At 43.1% G+C, this 13661-nt stretch overlaps 1 protein-coding gene across 1 annotated transcript in view; it reads right to left on the reverse strand.

The window, feature by feature from the left end:
* Positions 1-13661, reverse strand: part of wtip (WT1 interacting protein) — a 29440-nt gene that overhangs the window by 5962 nt on the left and 9817 nt on the right. The window contains exons 3-7 of the mRNA XM_071488816.1: positions 4244-4311; positions 2552-2614; positions 2004-2134; positions 1662-1713; positions 871-939 (exon numbers count right to left, since the gene is read on the reverse strand). Of these exons, the coding sequence (XP_071344917.1) occupies positions 871-939; positions 1662-1713; positions 2004-2134; positions 2552-2614; positions 4244-4311 (383 nt within the window). The remainder of the gene's footprint in view (positions 1-870; positions 940-1661; positions 1714-2003; positions 2135-2551; positions 2615-4243; positions 4312-13661) is intronic.

Below are 13661 nucleotides of genomic sequence, written 5' to 3' on the forward strand. Positions count from 1 at the left end.
AGAGTAGAAACCATCGGTTTCTAAATTCAGTATTTGCAATTTAGGAAAAAGAAAAATGCACAGTGGCACAAAAATGTTTATTTGCGTCACTAAACTTTTCTGTCACACTTGAAGAACAAACCATCTGACGGATGACTTGGGATTTCACAAGTCTGGTTTAAGCAACAAGTCCCCAGCTGAGTTCACGACTCTGCTGGAATTTGCTTTGTCAGTGAGTCACAATGTTGTGCTGTAACCTTGGGCCGGTATCTGTCTGTGTGTTTTTTTTTTTGAGTGTGTGTGTGTGTGTCTCATTCATTCCACAAGAGTGGTGATTCACCCTCATCAGTCTAGTCTCATCCCACGATTTGCAGCTCATACCTGGGATCATTGGGTTTAGGCAACTGAGTGGAGGTGCATCTGTGTGTGTGTGTGTGTGTTTGTGTGTGTACAATCAGGTGTGTGTGGATCAACAGTGTAAGTTGCCTATGAAAATATGTGTAAGCAGTGATGCTAAATATGCTAACTATGTGTGTGTGTGTGTGTGTGTGTGTGTGTGTGTACTTGTACTTGCTACATTGTAAGGACCAAAAAAAGTATTTTACTAACAGAGTGAGGACATTTTGGGAAAGTGAGGACATTTTGGCCGGTCCTCATTTTTTGAGACATCTTCAAATCACATTTTGAGGGTTAAGACTTGGTTTTAGAGTTATGGTTAGAATTAGGTTTAGGTTAAAGTTAGGGTCAGGGTTAGGGTTAGGCACTCAGTTGTGATGGTTAAGGTTCGGGTAAGGGGCTAGGGAATGCATTATGTCAATGAGTGTCCTCACAAAGATGGAAGTACAAGTATGTGTGTGTGTGTGTGTGTGTGTGTGTGTAGAAGCAGCTCACCTCACAGTGGTAACACTCCACATGGTAGTCCTTGTCCATAGAGACAACGCGGATGGTTTCCTCAGAGCCCTGATGGGACAAACACACAGTCAGACCTTCACATTACTCCAGTCTACAGTTTCATTACAGTGATGGGCCAATAAGCAGCAGGTCTGAGGTTTGATCCCTGCAGCTGCAACGTGACCTGAAGCCAAACACACAACCTCCTCCCCTCACTGCAGATACTACATGAAGAAAGTTTGGATTTTTTATTGAAGAAATTTTTATTACTTTTATCACATTTAGTTTGATTTGCTTTTACTTTATGTCTTGGTTGTTTTGGCAGGAGTCATATTAACAGATAATGGATTTCAGATATAATTTCAGCTTTTATATTCAATTTTATCTTATGATAATCTTGCTGCTGCTAAGTTTATTTTGATAAAGCGTGACTAACAAAGAGAGATATTAGTACTTTGTTTGCTACATGGTATATTAATAGAAACCAAAACGACCCAAGACCTGACAAACACTTCAAATCTCATCTAATGTTTACGTCTAAATCTTTCTAATCCAGCCGGTTCTCATCCTGATAGCTAACTAAACTTAAATTAATTTAAATTCATTAAATTAATTAAATCTGCTGTTGTTAGTTTTTATTAACAAGCTCATGTGTGTATATAGTTTGTTCGGTTGTTTGGTTGGTCAGTTCAATATATCGTGGTCCACTTGTTCTACTAGGATGGTTTTAGCAGAGCATATTTCCTGGTGACATGGATTTGAAGATGCATGCATGTAGATGTGCTCCTGACCTGGGCTGGAAGGATAGGCTGGTTGCAGGAGGCGCACTTGGGAGCAAAAACCCTGTTATGGAAGAGACAACAGAAATTACAGATTCAAATATTCACACTAGTCTCTGTGTAATGTAAATTACCCGACTTCTTATTCCACACTTTACACACATATATCCAAATCCTAGTTCAGACAAACAGTAAATAACAGCCACAGGAGCAGTGAGAGCTCCACACATTTTGTGTCTGTCCTGTCTCCATGTTACCTATTTTCAAACAGCTCGTTTTCAAATTGCAGGCCATGCTCTGTCATGCAGTAACCACACTTTATCTGCACAGTGTGCAGAGACACGTTCTCCTTACGTGTGATAGTCTTTGACACAGTAGATGTTATTCTCAACATCCACGGTGAAAGGCACTCCATCCAGACCCTCTTTACACACCACACAGCGGAAACAGCCTGGATGGTAGGACTTGCCCAGCGCCTGGAGGATCTAAACACCCACACACACGTAGAAAAAACACACCACATAACAGTAAGACATGGGAATGAGGCCACTGAGTTCAGGCTGCATCATGCAATGGACTGCCATCTGGCAGGTTTCTTTAAGTCCAGATTAAAAACATAAACTCAGTGAGGATGGCGTAATGTCATGTGTCAGGAAGAGCTTTGTTATCATAGATGTCCTTGCAGTCAATAAGGCCCAAGACTGTGAGCAAATGAAGATTCAAAAATTAAATATACCAAGTTCGAATGAAAACTATGTCTGCACAACATCACGGTAGAAGACATTTTTTATATTATTCATGAATCTAGCAACATGTCTAGCTGTAAAGAAGGAGACACACTACAAACACGCCTCCACATAACTCTCACGGACTCTCTGCCTTTCACGAGATAAAGCTCTTACCATCTCCATGATGAGGTGACCACACACGAAGCACTTCTCAGCCGTCTGCTGGAAACCAGAGTACTGTGGGAGAGACAAGACACACGGTTATCATCATCCTATCCAGCGATTTCTGTGCTGGCCATGCAATCAGTACAACATGGCCTGAACATGTTTCAGTCTTTGAGTCATCTATAGAGGGCACTGTTGCACTCTTCATATTAAAATAAAAAGGTTTCCTTCACACTCCTTTGTCTCTCAGCTGACATCTTCATGTTCAGGCAGTGGTGACCTGTGGTATCTAACCTGATACATTTTTACCAGCTACAACAGCAGGGCTGGTGTTGTTTTCACCTTGTGAGTCTACGTGTATGTTTGTGTGTGTCATCATGTACACACCATCAGGTGTATCAGGAACTACCACAGAGGCAGTTTGGAGTAGTTCTGCACTCTGTGGACAGATTTTGTCAATAGTGCAAGACACAGCCACGAAACTTTACAGATGTGTAGTTGAGATTAAAATGAAGGCTGAGTTTGAAGATGGGTGTGGTTCCTTCACAAAAGGGTCTCTAGTTTAATCTTTACTCTCCTGAAGGTGACCTCTGTTGTTTTACAATCACAATCATGCAGTTACATCCATTCACAGTCACGATCTGCTATGCTTGGACAGTGAACTTCTGTGTGTTACAGGAAACAAAGCCGTCCATGGCTCCTTTCTCTTAAACCTCAGACAGCAAGCAGATAATGAAGGTGACCATCTGCAGATCACAACCCCCTTGGGGTCATGACCTGACGACTTTTGGGTTAGGGGTGAGGGGAGACCAGGTGGAGGTGGTGATGGGCAGCCTGCCCCTGGCCCCTGACATCTCTCCTCCAGATCTACCATCTGCCACCACCTCCCCCGACCCCTGAAACACCCCTGGGGTGACAGGCCAGACCGATCAAGTCTCAGCCATAAGAGGCAGGTGGAAGGAGATTAGTCTCATCCCGTCATCTGACCGTCAGCATCAGTTTATCACTGACAGCAAATAGCAAAACAGGAATTTTAGTATTTCCTAACAGTAAAACTCTAAGGGGAAGTTGCCTATAAGTGGGAAGTGCTGACAGTAGATTATGTCGTGTTTTATGAGGTTGCCTGGATTATGAAGCTATTTTCAACAGTGATGTTACAGGAACATTTTGTAAGCTCTTTCCTCCATGTTCAGAGCCAAACCCTGTCACATTTTGGTGATCACATCCAGCTACAGTATCGAAAACTTACTGATCAGAAATGTTATTCTTTCATCTTTCATCTGGTTGTGTTCAACATAAGTAAGTAAGTGACTGGAAGTGCAGGCACCGTGAGAGCAGGCCCCGAGTCTGCCCCATTAACCTGAAGCAGATGGACCAGGGGCCTGAGAGCTACAGCTGTCCTGCACACCTCCTCCCACTCTTAATTGCAAGTGCTGGGGAGCAGCACGTGGGGTAATTGAGCTCCTTGGGGAAATTTGGGGGAAATTAGTGTGAATTGGAGGGGTGGTGCTAAACTCCTAATTGTAGCTGCGATGTCCGTTTCCTCTGGAGGGTTGCAGAATGCAGTTGGAGATCCTAATCCCTTGTTCTCCACTCCACCCACTCCTAATTCACTCCACCATGAGGCAATGTTGCTTTGCTATCAGATAATCTGCTCATCACACAACAAAATCAATAGTCATAAATACATAGGTCACTTACCAGGAAATCCTCCTCACAATAAACCTTCCCGTTGACGTTGTAGAACGCTTTCCCTCGCAGCCTCCTCCCTGAAAAGAAAGACAGCAAATTAAACCGACATACTTAAACGTGGAAGTCAAGAGACAACCATCTTATGTACGTGTGGTCTGGGGTTGTTTTTCATAATTCAGGGAACCCCTAGTTCCAAAAAGGGGAATTGCTTCCAGCTTAGAAGCAACAGTTTGGAGACCACATTTTCTTATTTCCACATGACACTGCCACCGTGTACAAAACCAGGTCCATAAAGAAGTGTGGAGGAGCACGCAGCCCTGTCTTAAACCAAATCCCCACCTTTGTGATGTCCTGTGAACGCAGAGTGCGTGTTAGGCCTTATCTGCAACCTCTCTTAAGGCCTGGTTTTTATTTTAACAGCAAAATTTTGTGATGCATAAGTTCATTTCAATGGAAACATCACATTATGTGGATTCACAAGGCTGACCAGTAGTAAGCCGTCTTGACAGTCCTGACCTTTGAGATGACGGAAAGCTGGAGAGTCCAAGTTATCGTAGCTTAATTAGCCATGTTGCAACCTCCTGTTGAAATAAGAACCTTTCCACTGAAGAAGTGTGGCCCAATTGACAGTTATGAGACAGAAGGCAGTGTTACAAATACATCTTTTAAATAAACTCAGTAAAGTTACTGTCACATTAGCAATCGTGCTACAAAGACACAATACACAAGCACGTTTGCTTAGTAACTGTTAGCTTGCTTGTTAGCTATATGTTACCTGTTTTATTGAACAAAATGGTGGACAATGTTGAATAAAATGCCACCGGGGAGTAAACACAACAGTAGAGAGAAAGCAGAGACGCTTTAGGGGCCATTGTGACTGACTACCTAGCGATTTAGCAGTTAGCTCACCAGTGGCACCAGTTCACCCAGCAGCTGTGCGACTACAGTCACTACATCACCAAACACCAGACACGTACAGATAGATTTCTCCCTACTCCTTTCTGGTGCAACCAGGATTTAAAACACACTTGTGGCTGCAAAACTGCAAAACATTCCCACAAGCATATTGAAGGCACATTCAACTACTTCTTTACAGCTCTGTGCTGTCTAATAAATCAGAAATGCATTAGTTTTCAAAGACAATGCCTTCTTCTAAACTATTATGTGTTATGATTTCTGTGTCTAAAAAAGAGACAGGGACAAGCACCATAGCTGAGCAGGTTATTCTCTAAAAGCATGTCTGTCAATTTAAATTGGAGCTCCTTAACATGCTGTTCAAAACAGTGAATTTTGTCAGACAAAGCACGCTGAATAACAGTTTGACACAAGTTCTGTTCACTTCTGACACTCTGCGTCAGAATATGACATACTGCATGTCTCCTCCTTAATCTCTCTGCAGCCATATGCAGCACGTCAGCACCGAGCAGATGGTTGGCCAAAGGTAGGGCAACATTCTGCCTGTGCCCCCGTTTAATTACTTCGACCACTGATCCCAACAGGAACCCATTCACAACCCATACACAATCAATACAGCAAGCTGCTTTCCAAACCTCCCCCCAGAACCTCTCCTCTTCCCTACCCTGCCATTGTGCCCTGCTCACAGACAGACCAACAATAGCAGACTGGAGGGAGGATGTCCCCAACTCTGACACAAGCATGAGCAGGCAGCGCTGCAACAATTAGCATATTGGAATGTATCAATGTGATTATCCAGCAAAAGCTTTGGTCATTTATCAAGACCAGACTTTTGCTGCTAATCCAGGCTTTACTCATTTACCTCACACCATAATTAAATGAAGACTGTCTTTGCTGCTGGTTGGACCAATGAGGCAACTTTTAGACATCACTTTGGTGATCTCATTATTCATTTCATATGAAGTCTACATACAACTACAAACTCATCCAGTGACACATATCCACACCACAGTGGGCCCAGGTTCAGCACGCTGAGCTTGCCACTCAGGGGGAGAGTCTGAAGGCTGAGTTCCTCTGAGTGAGCCTTCATTCATCACAATCCAAGTCTGAATCAAGTCTAACAAGGAAATTCTGCTGCGGGCTGGCTTCTGCAGCCCCCTGCCATGCATCCCTCACAGCTCATCCATTCAAATTCATTTAACAGCAGCGGTGTCTCTCTGGCAGCGCGATGACTTCACCCGAGGCTGGCAGACGAAGCACACGGATCTCATAAATCTGCTGGATTAGTCAGATTTAATTGTCGTCCCGAGCCACCATTGATTTTATGGGTGTCCCAGCATGGGAAAGACGTGCTCCCCCCCTTCCTCTCTTTTTTAACACTGAAATTTATGCAATCGCTGTATTTCACACAGAAACACAGTGTCACAATGCTGGGAGATGGCAATACATTAACACCCACATAAATGGCTGGAGCGGCCAAGGAATGCTGTCCACACAATAGGTGAGACTTTTAAGACTTTGAGACAGAGCAGCAATTAGCATTTTGGTAGCGTGGAGCAAAGAGAAAAGCAGGACTGAGGAAGAACTCCATGTGAAGCAACTCTTAGGCAACACTGTCTTCAAAACCAGGACTTTGGAGAGGCTAAACTTGCAGGAGCAGTGAGATTATAGCGAACAGTGCAGCAGCAGGGGCTGCGAGGTGTTGCTGTGTGCTCGTCTGTGGCCTCTGCTCTGGAGTTTGGGGTCTGGAAGGTGAACACAAAGGCCTCAGCGCTGATGACTGTGTGGAGCGCTGCTAGGGGAGCGGGCCGACTGAGCAAACGGGGACATTCTTTCTGCCTGAGGTCACTAGCTGGTCCCATTCAACCCCCCGCACCTCTCCAACACCCGCTCTCTGCCCGCTTCCCTCACCGAGAAAAGGAGGGGGAGGGCTCCGTGCTTGCCTCTCTCTCCTCTGGCCTTTTGTCACCAGACAGCGCTACAGAGAAACTTAAATGCACAATCCATTTTTATCAAACTCAAAATCAACCTTTATTTTAAATTCTATGTTATAGAAAAAATTATAAATTAATAAAATTCTGTTAATGTGAAAATGATATGATCAAAAACTGACTGGGCCTAAACAAGCTGGAAAAATGTGGTAACTTGGATGTATAAACCAAAGGCAGTTGCCCCAATATGATTAATAATGATACACACGCTGATGACTAATTTTCGCCTCTCACTGTTTTTGTTACTGCTGAGGCTTTAAGACCCTGGCCTCTGCCCTCCTTAATGCTGGTTGCTTACAATTTTTGGTCATTTAGGAATTAGAGCTCATCCTGCTAATGCACTCATTCTGACTGATGGTGTTGCCATGGAAATGTTGGTCTGAGGATTGATGTGTCACCATGGCAAAGGTATTATTCAGCTGAATTTTCCTCTGGTACAGCTGCATGTTTGTGTTGAGCATGTTCACAAATAAACTGAAATGAGCTTGTTTCCCTGCACTAACCGAATCAATCAACAAATAAACGGCTGTGTGCAGAAGATATTACACCACAGAGTTTAATTTCAGTAGATGTAATTTTTCATGGGTTTCCTGAGTGTTTCAACCTGAAAACCTCAATGCAGTAGTTTCACCAAAATTAATAAGGGAGCTTCCTCATGCACTGTTAATGAACTCCTTAAAGATTTTGGAGAAGGATGTTCACCCTTGTTCTCTGGTCACAAGCGTTTTGTTTCTTCTTCATACCTTTCAAGCTTGGACCAAACTCTTGTTGTACGTGTTGGCAAGTTACAGGTGTAACGATGGTGTTACACAGTTGATGCACTAGCAACCTGAGACTTACATGCGCCAGACTCCATCCACACCTGTATGTTTTACCTTTAAAACACATCACCTTTGCTACGTTTACACCTGCCGTCCACACTACTGTGGAGATTTCAAGACCCTAAAACGGACACTTTTGAAAACGCTGCTGGACCCGTTTCAGTTTGAAAACTCCAAGGTTGCATTGCAGTCTGAACGGGCAGAAATGGAGACCTTCGGAAATAATGACGTAGACACCCACGTTCACTCCCTGAATGGGTCTTGTCGATCACAACTACTCATGCTACATAGTTAACGAATTACCTTCTTGTCTTCGCTAGCAGCTGTTGTCAAGTTAAATTCTCCATTTTAACACTACAACTGCCTTTGCTGTTCCTCCTTCGTGGTCTCTTCTGCAACTAACCCAACACAGAGTAGACAATCAGCTTCTTCTTTACACCAGCGTGTAAACCTAGTGTATGCGAATGGTCATGTGATGTGCGTTTTTGGGTTTTTGATATGAAGCTAAAACGGTCGTCTGGACGGAGATTGTCTTTGTTTTTAAACAACAATGTTTTAAAATGAAAACGTATTAGTGTGGACGAAGCCTTCACCTAAAACTGGCTGGCACGTGCCAATGGTTAAGGTTAGGGTAGAAGCTGGAGTTCATATCTGTTGATCTAAGTAGAGATGAGAATTTATGCAGATGCAGTTGTGTCTGCAAATGATCAGTCCATCTCTCACTTCTTTCAACTGAGGGGACACATTTAAGAATTGGCTTTGTTTAACTATGACTGACACTGTGTAATCTTGAAGCACGCTGAGTCTTATTGTGTTGTGTGCTATGATTGCTAAGCTCAGTATCGAACTCATGAAATCATCTCGTTCTCAGGTTGGACTAAACTATATGACGGTACCTTAAAAACCCTGCACAACCATACAACTATTTTTACTTCTTGTGGCTAATTAGACTCAGGTTGACGTTGGGTGGAGAGATGTTTTAATTATGTGAGGTCACCAAGCTTCATGAACCAATAAGAATAATGACAGCATAACCTCCCTCACCATAATAAGTGCAACAAAACTAATCTGAGGGTCACAAAGATGTCAACCAATCACAGTCTCCATTCTACCTGTGAAACATCTTAAACACTGATATACTGGGAGTTTTTGGAGAGATACCTTTGAAACATCTAAATTGCAAGTGCTGCTACAAAAGTGGGTCACATCAGGTCACGTTCCAAGTAGAAGTATTCGTCAACTTCCTACTGGTCATATGCCAGTTGATGTGTTTCAACATGTGGTAACTGTTCCTCTTTGTGAAGGCAGCTTCCCTGTGCTTGACATATGGTTTTATCATTTTCAAGAGAGTTCATCTTGATGTGAAATTATGTTGCGGTTTTCTTAACTCTTGGGATTACTACTGTAATCTCTGGCTGGGTGAACTTTTCCTTTAAACACAACAACTTAAACAGAGACAGGAAACAGGCAGGTCCATTAGTCTTTGTAACTGAAGATAGCACACAACACATCCTCAAATATGAAATCTTTGGCACTGCCGGATTGACCAAACAAGTGGCTTATAGTAGGTAAACCTAGAAGTAATCAAAGATCTGACTCTGGCTGCACAATCAAGTTAAGTCAGAATGAGTAACACTATCTAAGCATCCAATCACAGCCTGGACTTGCCTGCATCCAAGCTAAAAGAGCTCACTTTCATGTCAAAATCATGTTCCCTCTGAAGCAATTTCCCATTTCCACTCAGCTGCAGAGTAAAAGACAATGTTTGAGAGGAAGTGTTTCACATCTTTTTCTAAAATGATGACATCCACACTACTGGACAATACAACAGGATGTACTGTATTCTGTTATTTGTATTTTGTCACTACCTTTACTTCTATGTTTTGTCCCTGACGATAAACCCATCTAAAGAGAGGCATTGCTGTTGCTCCTGTTGGAGGGAGACGTCCTTCAGCCTCTGTTCTCTGTCTCTGGCAGAGAAACCACAGCTCTGGCCTGGATAGGAGGACAGATAAATGTGGCAATTTGCTCACAAAGGAGCTTCAAACTGGTCTTTTTAAACCATGCCATGGTGAGTCTGAGCGGGCCTGCAGAGTATTTTTGGTGGAAACCCAGCCGTGGAAGATGCAGCACAGAAGATGCACACCCCTCAAGCGAGCCAAGCTAATACTGAAACCAAAACACATTCCAAAACAGCCTAATGTCTTGCTCTGAATACAAAATATTAAGGCAGATTTACCCCCAATTTGCCCCACCAGAGGTGTCATCTGGTGAAGTGAGCGGTTTACAGGTAAGATTTAACTGGAGATATTATGGTATTTTCAAGCCCATTTGATATTTGCTAGAAATTGTACCTGAGGTGACCAGAGTGTGACCACAGTGGGCAATGAGAGTCAGATCTACAAAGGGAGGGGGGGGCTTTCAAAGAGCAGTGTCTGGGTTTAAAGTACAGGTGCAGGGAAAAGGCTGGTAGAAATGTGCAGAGGCTGACATGTCTTCAACTGTGCAGAAAAATAAGAGATGTGGAAGAGGGATTTGGAGAAGGAACATTTGTGTGTTTCTCTCTTTAGTTCCCACTGGAAATGTAATGTTAATAATATCCTCTAGTTTATGATGCAATGTTATTTTTTCATCGTGTTTTCATCGAGTGTGTTTGGAATGTGAATGTAGATGAGCTGTGAAACTTCTGCCCATGTATTTTTCTGCATTTCAAGATACGACCAGATTTTAAAAATCCTTTTAGTCTGTCTTGTTTCAGCCGCTTTCACCATTACATCTGTCCATATCATGTTCATGAGGATGTGGACTGACAGTATGGTAATGCAGCATGAGGCATGACAATGAGGCGCACAGTTACGGCCTACAGATGTACCCACACTGGCAGGTGATGTCTACCATCCAGAGCGGCAGAAATTCATCTTCAGTCAACTTTTCCATGCCAACATACGAAGACCTGAGACACTTCGAGGCACTGGCACCACTTTACTGGTAACAAAACGGACATTAAATATTTTGCCATCTTGTTAAAAGTATGTGTCATGGTTTTTTAGTATTTTACTGACAATAGAATCATTCGTTTACCTAAGAACAGGAAGGCAAGTATACGGCAACAAGTCAAAGCAAACTAGAAAGGTTAAATCAAGGGTGTCAAAAATACAAAACTGCTACAGGCTTGTTGGCTGACGGCTCACCGACCACCTGCCAATGAGAATGCTTGGCAGTATCTGACAAGATACTGGCTTTTACTATATTGTTTTACACACACACACACACACACACACACACACACACACACACACACACACACACACACACACAGGTACTGGTGTGTCTTATCTGTTTTATACAAAATCTTAAAGAGAGTGTGGTTTATATTACAGCTTCCATGGTGCTGCCTTATTTTTATCACAGTCCAATTATTTCTAATGACACTGCTGTAATGAGTGTGCATGTAAACATACTGTGTTACTCCAGAAACATAACACAAAGAACTGAGCGTTCCCTATTTTCCAGTTTTCTCATTTCCACTGCCTTACAGGTGCAACTGGTGGTGGTGAATGATTTGAGAAATTGAAGCCCCTGAGCTCTCTTCTGCTGCCAGTGCTTTCAGAGGCCGCTTGGATTACTGTAACAGAGAAATGAGTCATCAACCCTGCGGTTGACAGTCTGCTCATCCAGCCTGAAGCAGTGTGTTTATTTTTTTATTTTATCCCAAGAAGGCTTGCTTATTTTCAACAACACTCTGCCTCACAGTCACACGGAAATATATATTCACTCTAGTTAACACGCAGGAAAATATATTCAGTGGCAAACCGAGGAAAGAGCAAACTCCTTCTGCTACAATTTCAGCTGCAGAGGGACACAAATTCAGTAGTAGCTGTGAGAGGAGGAAGCACAGCTCTGCACTTATTTAACTTTTACGCCACCACACAATTTCTGCACAATCAAGAAATTGAGACATTCTTCAATTCTTCAAGGACAAAATCCAGCCCTAAATCCTAAAACTGTGTCTATTTGTGTACATGCGTGTCTACACATGTATGAGTGCACTTCTCCGTGCATGTGCCGTTTAATGTGAGCCCATGCCAGGATTGCCCCTTCTGATAAGCAGGTCTGGTGCACTTAGTGACTGTCTGATTGAGGTCCTCCAGGGAAGGCCGGCTGAAGTGGAGGGGGGTAGTTTGCATTCTTGGCCATTTCATGAAAAAAGGGTGCAACCATGGGAGTAAGCCAAGAGGAGGGCTCAATTATGCATGGTTAAACAAAGCCCAAGGCTACCAGCGAGCAATGTCTCAGTAAACTCGGCCTCACTCTGGAGCTCCAGACTCCAGGAGGACCCTACTCAGGAGCACAGGGGAAACATTTTTTTAAAAAACAAACCAAAAAACAAACAGGCCCGTAAGAACGTAGCTCCTGATAAATCACTGGATTGTGTTATGACAAGCGCAGGCACATTGAAACTAAACTTCTCAGAGGCCTTCAAAACTCTGCCTGAAAGCAAACATTTCCATTCACATGAGGTCAAATGATACATCACAGAGTTTCCTTACCAATAAACCACCTCGAGAGGCGAGATGGCCTGTGGGGCTATCAACAGCCGCCAACTCTGAGCACAGAAAATGACTTGTTAACTAATGACAGACATGATTTCTCCAATATATGCAACAATAATTCTCTCAGGAGCCGTCTGTGGTTTTTGTCTAACAGCGCTAAGCCCTACATAGTTGTTTTATGATGTAACTACCACCTCTCCAGTGAGTAATCCAGTAATTCCTTAAATCTTAAATCTTTAGTCTTCAGAGGAACTTCTGCACAAGCCCTAAAAACATCATTAGGTCTACCGAAACAGCAGTTTACACCTTTAACCAGGTCGGAGGCTGCAACAAACCCCACAACTTCAGCAACTGGACACTCGGCATCTGGCCCCTCTTTCTTCAGACACACAATAAATCAGAAAGTATGTGGCTTTGGTTACATGTAAATTATAGGCAGTTCTTCCAGAGCCGGAGTGGGTGGGGTGGAGGATCAGTATCCATGTATAGTACACATATGAATGGGGGAAACCTGGCTAAAAAGCTCTCTCCCGACATCTTCCTCTTGTTTCCCGGGGAAAGAGGAGAGGAGGGCTGGAGTCGGGTGACAGGGACATCCAAAAAAAAAAACCCACACACACAGATACATGCACACAAAATCTATACTATACTTTGAGCTGAAGAAGAGATTTAATTACAGTCTTAAAGACTAAATAATGTCACCATTTCATCTCTTTATGGCATTATTAGCTTGTTCCTGCTACAGAGAGAACTGAGCTGCCCTGCTATTCTGCTGAGCAGATTTCTGCCTGAGGTTTTTTCAGGCAGCAGATGTTTTGATCCCGTTTATAACACCACCTCAAACAGAAAGCTGGTGATACTAATGATGATATTTCAGCAGAGACAGCAGCAGCTGATTCCTAGAGCAAGGGAGTACAAAAAATAACAACACAGAAATCTGCAGACAGAGAAGGTGGGGAACCCGGACACAGAGTGAAGCAGAACCTGTGGCACATACTCTCCCCACTGTTTTCCATGGTTTCTGACAATGACTGATGCTACCTGTCAGCTGTGGGATGTCTTTAAGGCATAAATAGATAAATAAAACAAGCAAACATTTTTTTCAGTGATTAGAAGCATTTGTGGCACTGTGCTCATTAATGGCCTT

This window comes from Trachinotus anak, unplaced genomic scaffold (assembly GCF_046630095.1).
Source record: "Trachinotus anak isolate AG129_WGS33_773 ecotype Australia unplaced genomic scaffold, CSIRO_AGI_Tana_v1 ptg000011l, whole genome shotgun sequence".
In the NCBI taxonomy this organism is placed as follows: Eukaryota; Metazoa; Chordata; class Actinopteri; order Carangiformes; family Carangidae; genus Trachinotus; species Trachinotus anak.